The sequence below is a fragment of the Onychomys torridus genome, chromosome 4, assembly GCF_903995425.1.
Source record: "Onychomys torridus chromosome 4, mOncTor1.1, whole genome shotgun sequence".
Lineage (NCBI taxonomy): Eukaryota > Metazoa > Chordata > Mammalia > Rodentia > Cricetidae > Onychomys > Onychomys torridus.
Window position 1 is genome coordinate 64100556 of NC_050446.1, and position 21038 is coordinate 64121593.

Sequence of the window (21038 nt, forward strand, 5' to 3'; positions counted from 1 at the left end):
TCTATGTGAAATTTGGAGCAGAAATGAATAATATTTGGAAGTTGCAACATTAGCCCAATAAGAGAAAAGGGATTAGATCATATCATCAGTACACTAATATTATTATTTATATTTAACTGCTAATTTAGTAAGCAATTCAGTAAACCAAAAATTTAGTAGGTCAGATAAGCTACATAAGGCCTTCACTAGCACTAGAAGCTGCCTGTAGTACTAGAAACATTCCAAAACTAAAACCAAAACAGTCTTAGGAACAGCTGATTTCCTTTGTTACATTTGTAATATCCTATATAACAGTGAAGAACCAGGTAGACTGTGTGTTTATATCTGCATACATACTCTATATTTATGCACAAAAATGAGAATTCTTAGATTATGCTTGTTTCTTTTAGTCTTGAATCCAAGTTGTGTATAACATGCATCTCTCTCTCTCTCTCTCTCTCTCTCTCTCTCTCTCTCTCTCTCTCTCACTCTCTTTCTCTCTCTGTGTGTGTGTGTGTGTGTGTGTGTGTGTGTGATATGTAAAACTGGATTCATATTTTTCTTAAGAGTCAAGGAAGCTCAAAATGAGGCAAGTATGTATTCCCAATTTTTATTACCAAGTGAGAATAGTAGAGAAGAAATAGAATGTCTAAGATCTGTACACACTTGAAATCCCAGAACTGTGAGTTCAAGGCTAGCCTGGGTTATATGTTGTGAGACCTTGCATCATAAAAACCAAAAATAAATAGAAAAATAGGCAGACAGATAATGTAGTATTGATGAACAATTAAAACATTTGTCTCTCATTTTTAGAGAGTAAAAGTCTTATTATAGTTCTTTTTCCACATTTGAAATGGATTCAAAATAGAATGAAATGCACTTAAACAATTTACCATTTATAAAATATAGGAATTTTAATGATTATATTTTTGGGAATGTAAAAGAATTATATATTTCTGGCATTCTTTATTTAAAAAATAGCAATTGATTACAAAACAGCTACATAAACTGCAAGAAACCAGCCAGTATCCTCACTGTTCTGATGTCACACGGTTCCAGAACTGGTTGTTACAAGACAACACACAGTCTATCAAGGACCAAGAAAGTTTGTTAAGACACAGGTGAGCCTGATGTTAGAGCATAATTGTGTGTGTGTGTGTGTGTGTGTGTGTGTGTGTATATGTGTGTGTGTGTGTATGTGTGTAGTTAGAGTTTTCCTGCCTGGCCCATAGTCAGGACAAATCTCTCTTACCCGCCAGTCCCACATTCGCTCAGACCCAACCAAGAAAGCACACAAAAACTTATATTGCTTACAAACTGTATGGCCATGGCAGGCTGCTTGTTATCTACCTTTTCTATCTTAAATTAACCCATTTCTGTTAGTCTATACTTTGCCACATGGCTTGTGGCTTACCAGTGTCTTTACATGTTGCTTTTCATGGTGGAGGCTGGCGGTGTCTCTCCCCAGCCTTCTACTTCCCAGAATTCTCTTCTCTCTTGTCCCGCCTATACTTCCTGCCTGGCCACTGGCCAATCAGAACTTTATTTACACAGAGCGATATCCACAGCATATGTGTGTGTGAAATGAATTATATTAAAAATCATTGTAAGCAGGACTTTCATTTTCTTAACCAGTAAATAATGTTTAACTCCCTCCCCTTTCATTCCTGAGTGGAGAGAGAAAGGAAGGGAAACCAAAGAGATAGGAATCTTGGTCCTACAACTGTGAGTGGAAACTTCTTCCAGGGCAGTTGAGTTTTCTGGGAACCCATGAGGTAATGAAGTAAGAGCTGGAGGAAACACTAGTTCTCAGAGCCATTCTATAAGAGAAATTATTTCAGCAGCAGCTAAAAAGAAAAGCAACTTTTTATAATCACCCTTTAAAGACTGACAGCATTAAATTTGAAGAAATCTGTCCAAATAATAACAAAGTTTTAGTATATCTGAAGAAAACATAAACGTTCTAAAATAACTGCAAATTTATTCAGCTATTTCTCATTCATAATCATTAATTAGCATTACATTACCAATTTTATCTTTCTGAAAGCAAAACAATGTTCCACTCTTCCCTTTACTAAGAGTGCATCTTTTATGTTACGAGACTTTGATATTGTGCAGGTTTCTTTCCCAGCAGTGCCATAAGACACACTGCTGTGGGGATTTGTATTGCTACCAGGAGCTTAGTGCTCACTGTTCTGAAAACATTCTATCAGTGAATGCATTTGAAGCCTTGCTTGTTTTCTGTTGTGTTTGTAAGTCTAGATTCTAAATTCACTGTGTAAAACCCTGAATCGATTTGTTCCCCATCCCACTCTTTCTTTTACCCTGATAATAAATATGCATGCAAAACGAAGAGTTAAAAATGAGCCAGACATTATGAGTATGTCTGATCTGAATCATGAATGGAACTGATAAAACACCTCAAAATACAAAACCCCTATGAAAATTCTCATGACAAGCCAGGCAGGGCTTGACTTGGGGTATGATGATAAAGCTCCCAATTCACCTGCAATCATATGTTTGTTCTCACTCAGGTATCTGGATATGATCAGTAGAGAATTAGAACAGCTTGACCGCATTGCAGAAGAGCAGTGCCTGCTCCGCATGGACAGAGAAGAGCGACGGCAGCGGGAATACACAAGAAAAAAACTTAATCTTCGTAGAAAAATTGAAGAGGTAAGAGGCGAATTAAATGTTTTGAGGAAAAAAATGTGTAGTTTTTCCATTTGTAAATAATTGTAATGGTAGAGAAAGATATAACTGCATTATGAAACAATTTTTGTTTTTAAAGGTCATTGTAAAAAAGTTACAAAGCATGGCTTCATGTCTCATTAAATTTGAATGAGTGTGCATGGGAAATAATTTTTAAGTTACCTTTAGTAAAATTAACCATTGCTAATTTTTATTTTTAATTAAAAATTATTAACTTATGTGTGTACATCGCTCAGTGTAATGGGAGAAGTCTGGACAGCTTATGGGAGTCAGTCAGTTCGTTCCATGAGGGATCTGGCAATTGAACTCAAGTTAACTGGCTTGGCAGCAAGCATCTTCACCCCTGAAGTACCTCCTGGCCTCATTTCTGCTTTCTTAATAATAGAGGGCCCTAAGAAAAGCCCACTCAAAAAGCACTGATGACTTGCACATATCTGGCCTGTAACTGTTTGGCCCACGACTTGCTGGATTTTTCTTGGTGGTGGAAACAAAACACATCTTCCGTAGAAACAAAACGCGCTCTCACCTGCATGGTACTTCTAGGAATGGAAGACAAAGGAGATGCTGCTGCTCTCGAAGATCGGAGAAGATGTTAAGAGAGAGCAGAGGGTGGAGGAACAGAGGCGCAGAAGCAGAGAAGAGAGTGACAGAAAGGTAGTGGGAGCTTTAAATTCTTTCTGGGTATGGTGGAAGAGAAGTTTGGCTTTTCAGAGTAAATATGTGTGTGACCAGTTATTCAAAACACATATATTCTGCAAAACTAAATGTTAAAAATTCAAGAACCAAAAACCTGGCTGTTGCTAAGTGTACGGCCTGTTCATGAACTCCTGACAGGCGCGAAGAGACATGAAGGTTTCAGTTTTCTGAGAGCAGACAGGACTTGAACCCACTGCCATAGCCACTATACCCAGATATGCACACTTTTACATGTCCTATCTAACGCATTTTTATAGTGTCAAAAGTATTGCTCCAAAAGAGTAGCTTTAATTCCCATAAAAATCTTATTCTTATAAAAATGTTCTCCTAGAGAACTCTAAGTTTTTGGTAAAATTTCTTTGTTTTTCCTTCATTTTTTAAAATGTTTTACTCCCTTTAAGTTTAATAATATGTTGTGCTTTGTGATTTAGAATATAAAGCCTTATAAGGAGAAACAGCAGTTTGTAGAATCCTTTTACGAGCTTACCAATTGCTAAGTACACATAGATACACACAACCTACAATCTTCTTATAAATATTTATTTACTCCTAAAGCAAGCACATTCTTTTACATTTTTTATAAAAAGATATATTTATTTTTAGTTTATGTATACGAGTGTTTAACAGCATATGTGTACTGTACATTACATGTACAGAGGCCAGAAGAGGCAGTCAGATCCCCTGTAACTTGAGTTACATATGGTTGTGTACCACCATGTATGTGCTGGAAACCGAATCCAAGTTCACTGCAAGTGCTCTTAACACCCAAGCCCACTCTCCTGGCTTTACTTTTACATATTACAGATTATTTTGTAGGTTGCTTCTTCATTTAATAAAAAACACTAACTAATTTTTCATGTTAATGAATGTAGGTCTGAAATTCTAAATTTTGAGTAAATTATTCTTGACAAACTTAGGTAGAAAATTTATAAGGTTTGATTTGTATTACAATATATCATTATACTTAAACTGCATAAAATATTGGAAATTGAAGTGTCTATTTTATTTTTCTATAAAAATATCATAAATTGAAGTTTGTATTTTAGTTCCCATTCTGCTTCTCACAGTGCATCTTAGTCTTGTTTGAGATTCACTGTTCCTATGAATAAGTAGGATTATCTTTAGTATAACCTGCATATCACCTGATGTTCAATGTTTCAACAGCTTCGTAAACACCTACAGATAGCACACACATACATACATAAAATTAGTTAATTACAGTAGGCTTTAATAATAGAATACTAGTAGGCATAGCAGCTTTCATTGATACACATCTCAAAAGTAAAAGTTTACTTTTTCTAGAATTAGCTATGAGGTTCTGTGTCTTTCATACACACATTTCAACAAGTTTAGAAAATTTTATTACTAGATTGCCAAAAGTTTTATCAGGAAGGAATGTTGGCAGGTTGTTGAATATTTTCTTTTATGGTTTTGTTGAATTGATATTTATGGTTATCAGGAAGTGTATAATATAAATCAAATATTAAATGTTCAATAAATCTGGAATTCATGGTCATTAAATCAATCATTTGGTCAGATTGTATTGTAATATATATGACATGTAGTTTGATACAAATTGCTAAAAGTTTGTGTAGAATTTTGCAGAAGAAATGTTAGCATGGGTTTTTTATTGTTGTTGTTTGTGTTTTTTGGGTTGTTTGTTTGTTTGAGTGATCTTGTGGTGTCACTGTCTAGATCTGGTATCAGTGTAGCATGATCTCATCCAGTTGTTTGTATTCCTGCTTGGGTTTCTATTGAACCTCTGAGTTCACTATTTGTAACAACTTTGGAATTTTTTTAGGTATAATTTTAAAATATTTCTGTTCTATCTCATGTTCATTACTTTTCTTTCTGTGGTCAAATATCTGAGAAGAAGTGATTCAAAAAAGGGAGAGTTGATTGTGGCTTTCAGTTTGAGAGGATCTAGTCTACTTGTCATCTTAGGAAAACAGGAATGCAGGATCATGACAGCTGCTCCCATTACATCCACAGTCTGGAACTGTTTGTGCTCAGCTCACCTTCCTTCATTTTATTAATTTATTCTGAGGTTCGAGCCCCTGGATTAGTACTGTCCACATTTTGGGTGTGTCTTTTCTTATCAGCAAACAACCTCGCAGTTCGACCATGGTTATTCTTAATCCCAACAAGTTTGCAAAGTAGATCAACTGCACATGCACATCCATGCTTTCCTCTACCCAGGACCTTATCTGCATTCAATGGTCTCTATATCTGAGTCTTTTCCCTTTCAGTGCTTCCTTTAAGATACATTCTATCATTGAATCCATACAGAATGCAACTATGCTGGGTGCATTGATATTCTCGGCTTGAAGTCTAACTTCTCTGCCTTTCCTAGGTTAATTATAATTGTATGATATATTTTTTATAGGTCACATTGCCATGTATCTTTATAGGCCTAGAATCTTGAACTTCATGCCATATATTGACTTCTTGTATTCAGTCTTGTTATAACTTTGGAAATAATTTGATTAATCATATTTTTTTATGATTTATTAGCTGAGTCTTGTGTTACTAGTTATCTGAACTAGTTATTCCCTATTATTAAAGCAAGGCTCATTTAAGTATTCTAGCCAGTATGACTCATGAAGCCTTTATACTGGGGCTTCAGAAAATACATATGATTTTCATCTTTATGGAAATGCAAAGCTCTGTTCTTACCCCTGAGGATGTTCCTTTATGCTATCTTGTGTGCTTCTCTATGTGTACTAATCCTTTTTCTTACAGAATGCTAAATAAAATGTCTAGAGCTCTCTCTGTATATTTATCTCTCTTCTGTCTTGTCCATAGTCAGCAGTATCTGGGAGATCCACAAAGAAAAGTTACATTTCAAAAACCTTAATAATTCTACCAAAGTATTTAGTGAGGTAAATTGTACCTAAGTATTTGATCAGAAATAGAAATCGACTCCTTACTAAATACTCCACTATACTAGATTATTTAAATATTTGTTTTGGATTTATAAATGCTAAATTAATACTAATCAGTATATTTTCTTTAATATTTTAGAAACAAGCAATATTAGAGAAAAATACGGCTTATCATTTACAAAAGATGCAGGACACTGACATTAAAGATGACATGGGAAGAAATGCATTTGAATATAAAGGACAAAATGGAACTGCTAATGAATGTGAGAAATTAAGGCACTAAGAAGGAAGCATTGATTGCTGTAATGTAATATCTTGCTACTCACTTTATCTGCGGTCCCAAACTAACCATTTCCACATTATTGTTCAAGTTGAAAAAAATCACATGTTCAAACACACACACACACACACACACACACACACACACACACACACACACACAAACACACACACTCCTAAACTAAAATAATCTTATCAACTTGTTCAAGAGACAAATTTCATTGCCCTACAGTTTTTGTACCAATTTCCCTGTACTTAAGATAACACATAGTTTATTACTAACACATTAAAACTAATATGTAAAATAATTGTTTATATACATCAACATTGTGTTTTGTTATGTTTTCAAGTAGTAACAATTGAGAGAACCTGGGAAATTAAATGAATAAAGTGAAAAATGTGTAGAGAAAAGAAGGGAGAAATAAAATGGAAAAGAATGGAAGAAGGTTTAAAAGTAACAGCATGACTTGACCAAGTCTAATTCATATCAGCTGCATTTTATGTGAAACATTAAGATATTACAGTGAAACTATCTATATTAGTTATTGCTTAACACAGAATTCTAAAAGAGTTTTAGGAATGCATACTATTGGGAAAGAATACAGCCATCAGGCTTATTTCTTCTCAATCCCACTTCAGTTCAGATCCTCCTTATGTGACTCTATTACCTTATTAACTGCTCTTAATTCGATTCTGCTTTTACCTCCCTCCACCCATATTGTGCATCTATTAAATTCTGGTATTGTCTTCTGCTGACCCAACCTGTTTCCCATGAAATTCAGTTTAAATGGTGTATGCAAGCATCTATCACACATGGAATCCAGTCCTCATTAACTCATTTAGAGTTCTAGATTTCATGTTGCAATATCTGCTTGAGGATGACAACTGTCCTCTCCTGGTACAGTGTACAGGCTCTGGAGCCAGACTATTACTGTCCAACTCTTTCTCAAACTTCTCCTTTGTAACTTTTAATACCTGTTGATAGTTCGGGAAAGTTATTTAACATTTCACAGACAATTTTCCATTCTAAAACTGAACATAATACACTAGACGACATCTATGAAGACCTTCAAAATTCTGACACATAGTAAGGCTTCATTGATAGCTCTGTCATATAAGACAATATTAAACAGATTGTTTTCCTTTTGTTGCCTCTCTGTGTCCTTTTTCTCAGCCTTCTGTCACCTATTCACTTTTTCTTTCTAATCCTTCACACTCAATTTACACTCAGTCAGGTATTTCTTGATAACTATAAGCTACATGATCACTCTTCTTTGACTCACTGGAAGCTTGCAATACTCTATATAGTTACAGATTTCTGATAATTTCAATTGCTATAATACTAACTTCTATTTTTGCATGTCATAAAATTTTGAGAAATATAAATCTACTACATAAGTTTGGTAGATGAATTCACTCAGTATCTACACTCTTTAAAGGTTTGGTCATCCCTGTGTTTCAGATTACAAATCACTTTAACAGCTTTGTACAACCCAGTATCTCTTTGTCATATAATAGGAAAGTGATGTGAATTGTCAACTTTTCCAAACATTTAGATTTTTAATTTTATGTGTATGTGTATTTTATCCTGTATGCATGTACACGTACCATGTGCATACCTGGTATGTCTGGAGGTTAGAAGAAGGAAACAGACCCCTGGAACTGGTTGGTTGTGAGGCATTATGTGAGCCTTGGGAACCAAACCCAGGACTTCCACAAGAGCAACAAGTCATCTTAACTTCAGACCCATCTATCTGTTCAGCACCTGAAGTGGAACTCTTAAGCCTTGTTACATCATATATTCCTTAGAAAATAGTATACAAATATTATTTCCATAATATTGAAGTGCCAAGGAATAAAGACATCAATTTCACAATTGTTAGCACTATAGGAATGTCTTCTACCAAGCAGAAAACATATGTATATATATATATATACACACACCTATCTTTTTTGCTTTTACTCATCTCTAAGTCATATTCATGAATCTCATAGTAATTGTGGGCTGGTAAATCTTCATCAGTGTCTTCATACTGGTACACATTCCTCCAGAAAGGAAACTACATGCTCCAGGAGATTATGGTGCAGGTTTCTTTCTTTCAAAAAAAAAAATCTTTCCAAGTATCTTTTAAGTTAAAGGCATAATATTTCAGAAATAATTATCTCCTCCCATTTGACATTTCTCCATCTTCTCCTCTATGTCTTCTAAATACAAAATATAGATTAACAAGGACTTATTTCCTCTTGAGCACAAATGAATATTTGATCTTGGCTAATTCAATTATCACTACTAATAATATGTCTTATTACATTTTTAAGCTTCTATAAAGAAGAAAAAGAAGCAGTTTGATGATATAAAAGTAGTTTATCCTGGTGGTGACCAGGAATCATTAAAAGGAGCATCAGGTAATTGAATACTTAATAAATATCAAATATTTAAAGTAGTGAATTTGGAGAAAACTGAGTTGGTGGTGACCTTCACTTCAATGCACATGAAGCTTTAGTATATTCTGATAATTACTGATTTTTGAGGCTGCCTGCCATGTACTGCTTTCAGAATTTAATCTCTAGATAACTCATTTAGTGTTTTGCAATGGTCATTGAACTTTCACTTAAGAACAGTTAGATGCAGGGTTTATTATTATTATAGATACAAATTGGCTGAGTGTACTTTATATTCTCAGAATGATTTTAGAAATCTCAGGAAAATTTCAGAAGCGAAATTCATTGACTCCACAATAAAATGAACATTTATTGAAGTATCACTTTCTATCATTGTTAGGCTGTGTCACTTTTTGTTCTTCATTTAAGTTAAGCAGATTATAGCATGAGCCCCCAAACAAGCAGTACTCTAATGATAAACATGAAAATGAAAAACATTAAAACTGAGTACTCTTATATTTTTGGTTGTGAGCCTAGCCTTTAATGGCTGAGCAATCCCTCCAGCTGCTTGGAACCTTGGGCTTACACAGGGACACTTTGCTCAGCCTGGAAGGAGGGGACTGGACCTGCCTGTACTGAATCCACCAGGTTGAATTGAATGCCCAGGGGAGTCTTGGCCCTGGAGGAGATGGAAATGGAGGGGAGGGGCTAGGGGGAAGGTGGGGGGGGGGTGAGAGGTGAGGAGGATAGGAGAACCCATGGCTGTTGTGTAAAATTAAAACACAAATATCATAAATAAAAAGGAGAAAAAAAAAAAAAAACTGAGTACTATGACACTTCTTTCACCAACAACTCTCCAGGTGCAGTTAATGTGTAAACTTGGAATAACCTTGAAACAAACCTTACTAATTAAAACCTAAAGAAAACAAAGTCCCAGCTTTTTGTTCTGTGTGTAATGTTTGCTTTCTACAAAATCCAGAAACCCGGCAAAAGGACAATGCTGCTAATCTTCACCTGTCTGATCTGTCACAGGACCCTCTGAATTTGAGCTTGTCCATCTCTGTGATGCCTTTAATGAGAGTGACCTCCATAGGCAAATGTGTTCTAATGCTTGGTCCCTAGTTAGTACAACTGTTTGCAAACGGTTCGTAGGTGTGGCCTTGTTGTAAAAGGGTGTCACTGGGGGTGGGGCAGCATCTAGGTTGTAAAAGCCCACCACCCCATCCCCAGTTAGCTTTTCTCAACCTCCTATTAGAGTTTAGGCAACCTACCATGGCCCCTAAGGAAATTTTACTCTCCCTCTACCAACAGTATCAGAGCTAACTCTGGGTACTTCTGTCTTTAATACTCTTGAACATGTCTTTTGTGGTTATGGTTGTTGTTCTCAGAGTCTCATCTTGCAATCTAACTTGGCCTCAAACTTCTAGCAGTCCCTCTGCCTCAGCGCCCCTTGCCCTGTTAATACAAACAGAAACCACCAGGCCACTATGCCTATTTGCAAGTTGGTTAACAGCCTGGCTATTGTTTTTATTATGCTTTCTGAGCAGTTTTATCAGAGATACTCTAGGTTATAATATTATATTTCTTCAGAATAATCAAGTGAGTCATTATTGTACCTCCTTCACGGGAATATAGCATTCTTGTTACTGTATCCTGATATTCTTCAGAATTTTCTCATGTACTACATCTACATACATCTAATATCAAATTAGGCAATGTGGTAAATTTTCCTTTTAATTATGAAATATATTTTGCAATCTTATTAAGGGAAAATATTGTTTACCATGACTGTTACCATTGCTTTTCCCTTTAATACATTTTTCTAGATTATTTTTCTGGTGTCATTTCATTCACCACAGTCTTCTGTAGTGTCTCATTTATGCTAGCCTTTCTAGCAGCAAATGATCCTAGTTTTTTTGCTGCTGCTGTTGTTTTTAATATAATAATCTCTTTATCTTTACTCCTGAAATTTATTACTCTCATTTAAAATAGACCAGGTTGACAGTTGATTGTTTTTATACTTTTAAAAACCCATCTGGGACAAAGGAAATGGCTCAGTCTATGATGTTTTGTCACATAGGTACAAGGATCTGAATTCAGATTCCCAGCAGTTATGTTAAAGTCCCGAGTTCCTAACTTCAGTGCTAGGATTGGGGGTGAGCAGAGATAAATGGATGCCTGGGCCTCAGTGGCCAGATGAATAAATGAACTCCATGTTCAGTAAGAAATTCTGAGGAAATTGTGGCTTGTTCTGCTTCTCTGATCTTCCAGCATTCATCCCAATAACTGGCCTCAGGTTTGAGTTAATTAATAAGACCTTTTAAGATTCCAACTACATCTGGCACCCAACGTTCATGGTATGAATTCATGAAAAAGCTGCTTGTCTGTGGCCTTGTGGGCCCCTGCTCAGACCCGAGCTACCCTCAGCCAGTTGTGGTGAAGCACACTGGTTGGATTTACTGAAGAAGGCAGAGGCAGGAGGATCCTGAGTTGAGGCCAGCGGCATAGGAGGCTTGCTAAGGAGAAGCTTCAGCCAGGGCTGAGCCACAAACAGTGGTGGAACTATGGAGGAAGTAACTGCTGCTCCGAGTTGCAGGCTGCTTCTCACCGTGTTGGTGACTCCAGTGATGCTGCTACCTGGGACAAAGGGTTTACTACTGATTGTTCAGAGAAGAATTGCATGGACCATTGTGTTACAAGAGGGCATCGGCAAAGGTCAGTTTGGAAAAGTTTGGCGAGACAAATGGTGGTTGCTGGGAAGATTTTCTCTTCTAAGGAAAAACGTTCATGGTTCCAAGAGACAGACATTTACCATACTGTGATTACTCCAAACCACAGAGGAGGTACCAAAAAAAAAAAAAAAAAAAAAAAAAAAAAAAAAAAAAAAAATCTACAGGGAACCATGATCATGCCTAACAGTGGCTTTGAAAGAAAAAGATGACAGGATCCCAAAATGATGATTCCACCTGGACTATGGTAAAGCCATTAATCTGATTAACACCACCACGGAAAGATCAACTTTGAACTACAAATTACTCAGGACAATTTTGAGATGACTAGCTGAGATTATCCAGCCTGACAGACTACCTGAACAAGGACTTGAAACAAGCCATGCACTTTCTCGTTAGGCAGCAGCTGGACAAATGATACACGACTTGACAGTTAACCCCAAAACAGAGTTTTTGTTTAAAAAAGAAAAAGGAGAATATAGATATGAGGAAGACCACTGAATCTACCCTGAGCAAAAAGATAAAGAAATAATAGGATAAATGGGTAGGTCATTGATTGAATCTACACTAAAAAGAAAAAGGGAAAGACATAAAAATGACAAAAAGTAGATTATTGAAACTTTTATGAAAAGAAAAAAGAATATGAATAAGATAAGAAAAAAGATCAATTTTGAATCCACTTTTAAAAACTAACTACTTGTTTTAAATAGGATAAGTAACGAAAATAATTTTTTTTGCCTGAGTTTATCAAATGTTACCAGACTGGACATTGTTATATATTAATGGAGTTTTTCATCTGAATCTATCAAATGTTAATGGACTAGACATTGTTAGTATAATTCTTGACTGTGTATATTGTATATACTTATTGAATATGATTTTTCTTGTATTATGAGGTTTTTGGGGTTTTTTTTTTTTTTTTTTTTTTTAGATTTTAGACAAAACAGGGAAAATGTGGAATTGTGTTCCCAAAAATATTGTGCAGGCTAATAAACTTATCTGGGGTCAGAGAACAAGACAGCCACAATATTAAACATGAGGCTAGGCAATGGTAGCACACACCTTTAATCTTAGCATTTCAGAGACAGAAATACCTCTGGATCTCTGAGTTCAAGGCCACATTAGAAACAGCCAAGCATGGTGACCCATGCCTTTAAGGCCAGAAATCCAGCCTTTAATCCCAGGGAGTGACGGCAGAAAGTAGAAAGATATATAAGGCATGAAGACCAGAAACTAGAAACATTTGGCTAGTTAAGCATTTTGGCTGTTTAAGCTTTTAGGCTTTGGAGCAGCACAGTTCAGCTAAGATTCATTTGGATGAGGACTCAGAAGCTTGCAGTCTGAGGAAACAAGACCAGCTGAGGAACTGGCGAGGTGAGGAAACTGTGGCTTGTTCTGCTTCTCTGATCTTCCAGTATTCACCCCAATAACTGGCTTCAGGTTTGAGTTAATTAATAAGACCTTTTAAGATTCCAACTACAAAACTCTGGTTCCTAAGATTAAAGTAGAACCTGATGAAGGTAGACACTCATCATTGACCTGAGGCTGCCACATACTTGTACACACACTTGAATACACACCATGTATATGTATGTACACCATCATGGACAAGTACACACAACACACACACACACCTACACATAGGCAAAATATTCTAGTTAATTTTTTCATAATTCTGACAAAATATCTATATATTTTAATTACTGTTTATATAATATTTCTAATATGATACTATATACAGTCCTCTGTGCATTGCTATTTAAAATCAGCATTGATTTTTCCCCCTTTGGCAGATATTTTTATAGTTTTTAAGGATTTTCAAGCTTTTCCTAGTAAATAATTCCAATACAAATGAAACTGAGAAGGTGACAGTGAAGCTTTGTGCGGCCATGACTACCATTTCAACAATTCATGAGCCATTTTAACTACGGCTTCAGCATTTATCTGTTGCCAAATTGTTTTGAAGCCCACTACACTTATAACATCATCATCAGTATTTCAATATGTATTCTGAAAAAATAGAGAACATTTTAAAAATATGGTATAAAATACTATTATTACATCACACATACTAATAATTCATAATTCCATATCATCAAATAATTAAGCACTGTTTGCATTTTCAACAGTATCAAATGTCAGAAAACTTTTCAATTTAGTTTGAATCTATATTGAACAGAATAACAATTTGGTTGTTATGCCTTTGTCTGTCCTCTTTGAATGAACTCCAATTTATTTTTCTGCTTTGTTTTGTTTTTGTCTTCTTTACTCGTGTATAGTAATTATAAAACAATAGGTTTCATTATGATTTTTATTATAAATGTAACATATCATAACACCTAATAGATAAAAACAAGATTTTTGACAAAAATCCCTCCTACCCTCATTGAAAAAGTTATAAAGAAACAGGCCTAACACAAGAAAGGTTATGTGTGACAAATCTGCACCTAACATTATGCTAAAGTTCAGAGCTCAAAGCTTTTCCACAAAATAATGAAAAGGACACAGTGTCTACACTCTAAATCCATATATATATATATATATATATATATATATATATATATATATAATGCTTGAAGTCTTAGCTAAAGCAATAAGAAAAGATAAGAATACAAAAAGGATATAAATGGTAAAGAAAGAAGTAGCATCATCATTATTTGTCATCAGTGTGATTCTTTGTAAAAGAAGATAAAAAGAGGCTCTAACGACAAACTCCTTGGGCACCTTTGAGAATCTAGAAGGATGTGTGGTCAGCATAGTTTCTCCAGAAGACCTTCCCTAATCATTAGTATACCTTTATCATAATATAAAACATGCTGAGAAAGCAAAAGAACAATGCCATTCACAAAAGCTTATTAAATATCTGGGAGTCAACATAATCAAGAAAAACAAAAGAACTCTACAATGACAACTTTAAAATACTGGAGAAATTGAAGACTCAAGAAAATGGAAAGACCTCTCAAGTTAGGGATAAGCATAATTAATATTGTGGAAATGGCTGTACTATCGCAATCAATCTACAAGTTTAATGTAATCCTTATCAAAATTATTATGAAATTCTTGAAAGAAATAGATAAAATAATCCCCCAAATTCAAATGTAAGCACAAAACACCCTGAATATACAAAGCAATCCTGAACAAAAACAGTGCTGAAAGTATCATCATACTGAGTTTGAAGTCATACTACAGAGCCATTGTTCTAGTTGGTTTTTTGTCCACTGAACACAAGCTAGAGTAATTGAAAAGAGGAAACTTCAATTGAGAAAATATCCTCATTATTTTAGCCTGTACACAAACCTATGAGATTTTTTTTTTTTTTTGATTTGTAATTGATGTGAAAGAGCCCAGCCAAGTGTGGGAAGTGAATCCCTGTGCAGGTGATCCTAGGGTGCCTGGGGTATATATAAAAGCAAACTGAGCAAGCCAGGAGGAACAACCCAATAAGCAGCACTCCTCCATGGCTTCTGCTTCAGTTCCTGCATTTCAGGTTCCTGACTTGACTTCCCTTCCTACACCTCTTTTTCCAAAGTTGTTCTTGGTCATGGTTTTTATTACAACAGTAGAAACCTAAGATAACCATAATACCAAAACCAATATGACTCTGCAACAAAAAGGACATGTAGAATAATGGAATAAAACAGAAGACCCGATAAGCTCACACTATGACATAGCCAACTGACTTTTTACAAGGAGGCTAAAAATATGAACTGGAGAAACTGATATTGTCTTCAGCAAATGGTTCCAGGAAAGCTGGATATCTACAAGTAGAAGAATAAACTGTTTCTCACCATATACAAAATTCAATTCCAGATACATCAAATAATGTAAAATATCTGAAACTGTTAGGTAAAAATTAGGGAATATGCTTAAAGATATAGGCATAGACAATGATTTAACAAGAATTACCAAATGTGTTTGCACAGAATTAAATGACCTCACTCTCCAAAAAAGTGTTTCTAGACAATAGAGTGATTAAATGGTGTACTGAATGGAGTAAAATATTTTCTAACTATACATCTAATCTAGATTAGCATTTGGAATACACACACACACACACACACACACACACACACACACGCATACACAAAACATGAATTCGATCAATACAACATGTAAATAAATTAATGCATAGGCACTTCTTCTTTTCCTCCTCCTCCTCTTCTTCTTCCTCCTCCTCCTCCTCCTTCTTCTTTTTTTTTTTTTAGTTTTTTTTGAGAAGGGTTTTTCTGTGTAGCTTTGTGCCTTCGCGCCTTTCCTGGAACTTACTTGGTAGCCCAGGCTGGCCTCAAACTCACACAGATCCACCTGGCTCTGCCTCCCGAATGCTGGGATTAAAGGCGTGTGCCACCACCACCTGGCGGCACTTCTTAAAACGTGAGGTATAAATGGCCAACAAACTGATGAAATAAATGGCCAACTTCATTATAAGTGTAAGCCAAAACACATTGAGAAGTGCAAATCAAAACACTGCCATTCTTTCCCACTCCAGACAGAATTCCAATCATTAAAAAGACAAATAACAAATGCTGATGAGGATGTGTATTAAAATAAAAGAAAGTCTGTCTTTACATGCTGGTGGGAATATAAATTAATGCAGTCACTATAAAAATCTGTATGGATGTTTCTCAAAAAAAAAAAAAATTAAATTCCTAACGTGAACTAGCTAAATCCCTTTTAGATATTTACCCTAAAAACTAAAAACATATACAGAAACTTCACATCAATGTTTATTTCAGTACTGTTCATAATAAATTACAAAATCAACATAGGTGTCCTTCAACAAAAGAATAAAGAAAATGTGGTATATATGTACAACAGAATTATATTTAGTAAAAAAGAGAACAAAAATTTGTCATTTGCAAAAATATACATGCAACTGTAGAAAATTATATTAAACAAATAAAATTAGACTCAGTCAGAAATACTGCACATTTTTGCCCATTTGTGGATCCTAGATTTTATGCAGATACGTAAAATTATATATTGCTATAAGATATGAATTTACACGTGAAATGGTGTAAGATTAAAGGTGACTAATGGTAATGGTAAGGGAAAGAAAGGTAAAAGAGAGTGGAAGTCTATTGTATGCCTGTATAGAAATGTCTCCATGAAGCCCAGCACAGTATAAAGTATACATGCCAATTAAAAACAAGGGGAATTGAGAAATGTTTGTACTTCAGTGTCTTGAAAGTTTGTCTAAATTTAATTTACCTTGAAAATTGGCTTCAATTCTATGAAGTCACTTAAACCCAAGAAGTAATTTGTGTCTGTGATCATTTTGTAGAAAATGTTTTCAGACTAGTATTATATTTATTTATTAGACAACAATTTTTTCCTATTTTTACTTGTTCATAAGTAGGAGTTGGTATGTGAGTTTTCAAGATCATTGTCTTTAATGCATGTTTTTATATCATGTATTTTGTATTGTACTCCTTTCTTAATCATTTGGTAAGACTCTGCTGTGTTCATTTATGTCCTTTTCTTTCCCAGGTCTGTCTTGTTTTTCATTTTTACTGAATTTAGAATTGCTGTTGGTATTAGTACTTTTTTATTTTCTTAATATGTATTTAAATGAATAATTTTCTCTGCTTATTAAATATTGACAGGAATATGTGAAAGAGAAAGAAGAGAAATTATGATCCATTGGTAATTGATATTAAAAGAAGCTGATCACTTTGTTAAAGTTTTTGAGGTTACTTAAAGTTGTATTTACCATATGTTAAGGCAGGTTTTATAATAAAGCTTTATTCAATTTAACAGAAATAGATTAGAGACAGATCAATACTTTTATAGATCTCTCTCTCTCTTTATATATATATATATATATATATATATATATATATATATATATATGTGAAAAATTGAAAACAACTGATATGTCCATGAATTCATGGTAGACTACAATGTGTGGTGTACCCAAATAGCATTATGCTGCATAAAAAAATCATTTTATTTCCCCAAAAATAAAAATAAAGGAAAAGTGTACACACTATATAAATGCATTCATGTAAACTTTTAGAAAATACAAACTAACCTTAAGAGTTATAGATCAGTACTCTTGGGACTAGAAAGATGGATTGATTACAACCATCCAGGGGAGCACATAAATGAGTAATCCTAATATATTATTGATTGAATGAGTCTTTCAGTTGTATTTCTTTTGCAAGTATTGTTACTTATGAATATTTCAATTTTAATAATTAGTTTAAGAAAACACAATTTGTTAAACTTAACAATATTTCCAAAGCCAAAGGTTTTCTTTCTCGTTTACTCCTAGGACAAGTATCAACTGTTGTTAATCAGTCTCAGAGTAGTTCAAAGAATGTTACAAAAATATCAGGATCTTCAGTTGCATATCAGACAGGGATACAGAACAGTAGCTCAGAACAAAAGGTAAAAATATTTCAAATTATGTGGTTAGTATTACTTCATCTGCTTAAGTTTTATTCACATGTGTTATCTCTTTTACTAACCTGGTATTCTTAGGGGAAAGGAGTTCTTGGCAAGAAAAAGTGATCCCATTCAGGGGCAAGGAAGAGTCACTTTAGCTTTATTATTCATGTACTGTGAAATTTAACAGAAACAAACCCAAAGCCCATTATCAATAGTGATGATAACATTGCTATTTACTAGTAATATAAGAAATCTATGCTCATGTGTTTGACCAAGCACTGGGATAAGCTAAACATGAGAAAGTTAGAAAATTGAGTCAACTGAATGCAAATTGAGTCAATTGAATGCAAAGGCTAGTGAGGCAACACCCATCTTGAGAACACATTGACTAATTAGGCATAAACACAGAAAATGTTACACTAATCTGGGGTGACTAATTTTTATTCTGGCTCTGGTTGGAAGGAGTACTTTAAATTAGCATTATAGTGTTGCCTGGGGTTTAATTGGTAGAATTGTATTTCTCTGTATACAGTTGAATGACTAAATTTGAGAACTATCCATCAAGTGGCTAACTGTGCCTTTAAATAAAGGACAGACAGAAGAGGAGTAAGACCTATATTTTGATAAATTGAGCTCAATATTGAACTAAATTTGAGATGGCAAAAGGTATCCCGGGAAATTATGTATATTCACTGTGCTTGCTACGCTTTTTATGACAAACTTTGGGCTTTAAAAGGTAGAAAAGCATCTAGATTCATTCGGTTTCCTGACAGAAGGCATAATCTCTTCCTGAAGTACTATTACTAATGAATATTTTTCTCTTTAATATTTTGCCATATAGACAAATGGAGTAACAAAAACAATAAGCGATGACAGAGGTAAGGTTATGAACAGCACTAACGATTCTGTTATTAAGTACGTGTTGGACTCCCTTACATGGCTTTGAGAGCTGTTTTACCTAGTTTTGAAAGGAATGATTAGTGTGACGTTTTCATTACTGAAGTACCCTTCCTCTCACCACTTCTTCCTCTTTTTAGTTCACCAGTGCTGTGAAAAAACTTCTCAAAACAACCTTTTATCACTTCTGTGCTCTTTGCCTAAAATCAATTTAAAATACAGCTTTATTTCTTTGTACAAGCAATGCGTTGTTGTTGCCGACTTAATACAATTAAAACTGTCCAGTTTGTCAGTGGGCCCTGTTACTTTCATGAGACTAAGCTGTTGTGGTCATCAAAGGATAAGAGTTTCAGATTTTTCACTGGATGCAACTGGGAAGAAGTGACATTTTTAGGCAGTAATCATCCAAAAGGATTCTGTCTTTTAATAAGTTTGTTTCACTTAAATATATTGCTGATTTTGATTATTCTAGTCAGTGTAGCAGCTTAGTGAAGAAAATGCTAGAGCAAGCCTGCAAGTCGTAATTCACCTTAGGCACTATGGTACATTGATACTTAAAGCTATCTCTTATCTCTCTAGTTCCTGGAAACACAGTAGCTAGAGAGTCAATCATTTCAGCACAAAATTCACCCACAAAGACTAATAGACTTTCACAGACATCTTTGTGTCCTCAAAAAGAAGAGGTATGTAACATTTAATTTACTCTAAATTCAATAAATGAGATACCTTGTGGTCATTTTAATATATGAAAATGCCAATTTTTAACCTTACAGTATAACTTCATTCCATGAAATTTATTGTTCAATTGTAAAAATGTAATAACTCAAGATCAGGGTATCTAAATTTAATCCACAGGGTATAATATTTACTGTATACATGGGACCCTCAGAGGAATCAACTGAGCTCCTTTGGTGGCTTCTTATAACACAGATTTAGCATTTTTTTTAATCAATAATCACGTATCTTCTTATGGAAAGTTATCAGTGGGTATCCAAGTGTATAGCCATTTCATATGAAATAAATATTACCTATAAATTGTCAACCTGTTATCTTAGGAAAAAAATCAATATTCTCAGTTCCAATATTATGGTAATAATTGATTCACTATGCTAAGGAGTTAACATGGTTTTCAACAATTTTAATAGATATTTAATAGATTATCTCCAAATGAATTTTTCATATAAATGTAGAAAAGGATATCATTTTTTGTGACTTATAATACATAACAATTGATATCAAATAATGCAGAATAAAAAATAATGCAGAATATCTAAAATGTATTATGCTTACCATGATGGTATGTCTTTGTGACACATTTTATTATAAATAAATATTTGTTAACTGTAGTTTTGAATAGTTAGTTCACTAATCTGCTGTGTCACTAGCTCTGTTAAATATGCTAACAAATCAGGAAAATTTTTAACTGTTGGAATAGTAACATCGTTTATCATATTTAAAAGCCTCTTACATTTAAGAAATTGAGAAAGCCCGTTAAAACAGTATCTTAAAACACACTGTAGCACACATCTTTGTTTTGTACATTTTCAAAACGTTACAAGGAACAAGAGGCCAAAAAGCATGGGTCAAGTTTATTCATGGGATTGCAAAAAAAAAAATGGCATAATAATATACTCTGTAGGTTGATCATTGCAATACTCTAGACTGTAAAATGAGAACATCACTGTGTTACATCCAGATAATGTTCAGTAAAGAACAAGAAAACCGTTTATCTCAGTACACAAAAATAGTACGTGTAAACTGCATTACTGACCTCTCTGAGTATTGCATGCTTTGCTCCCTTTCCACATTACTCCCAAATGGGTAGCAGATGTTCACAGATACCAAATGTATGATAAGAAGTTTAATTGTGGGCTGGAGAGATGGCTTAGAGGGTAAGAGCACTCACTGGCTGCTCTTCTAGAGGTCCTGAGTTCAATTCCCAGCAACCACATGGTGGCTCACCACCATCTACAATTCAATCTGGTGCCCTCTTCTGGCATGCAGACAGATCAGTATATACACAATAAATAAATAAATAAATCTTAAAACAAAAATGTTTAATTGTTCTCTGGCACACTATGCAAAG

At 34.5% G+C, this 21038-nt stretch overlaps 1 protein-coding gene across 1 annotated transcript in view; it reads left to right on the top strand.

Annotated features, from left to right (window-relative positions):
• The window catches only part of LOC118581295 (fibrous sheath-interacting protein 2-like), a 77158-nt gene that overhangs the window by 5739 nt on the left and 50381 nt on the right, over positions 1 to 21038 (top strand). The window contains exons 5-12 of the mRNA XM_036183318.1: positions 961 to 1100; positions 2514 to 2655; positions 3235 to 3345; positions 6412 to 6535; positions 8871 to 8957; positions 17940 to 18055; positions 18897 to 18933; positions 19532 to 19635. Coding sequence (XP_036039211.1) covers positions 961 to 1100; positions 2514 to 2655; positions 3235 to 3345; positions 6412 to 6535; positions 8871 to 8957; positions 17940 to 18055; positions 18897 to 18933; positions 19532 to 19635 — 861 coding nt within the window. The remainder of the gene's footprint in view (positions 1 to 960; positions 1101 to 2513; positions 2656 to 3234; positions 3346 to 6411; positions 6536 to 8870; positions 8958 to 17939; positions 18056 to 18896; positions 18934 to 19531; positions 19636 to 21038) is intronic.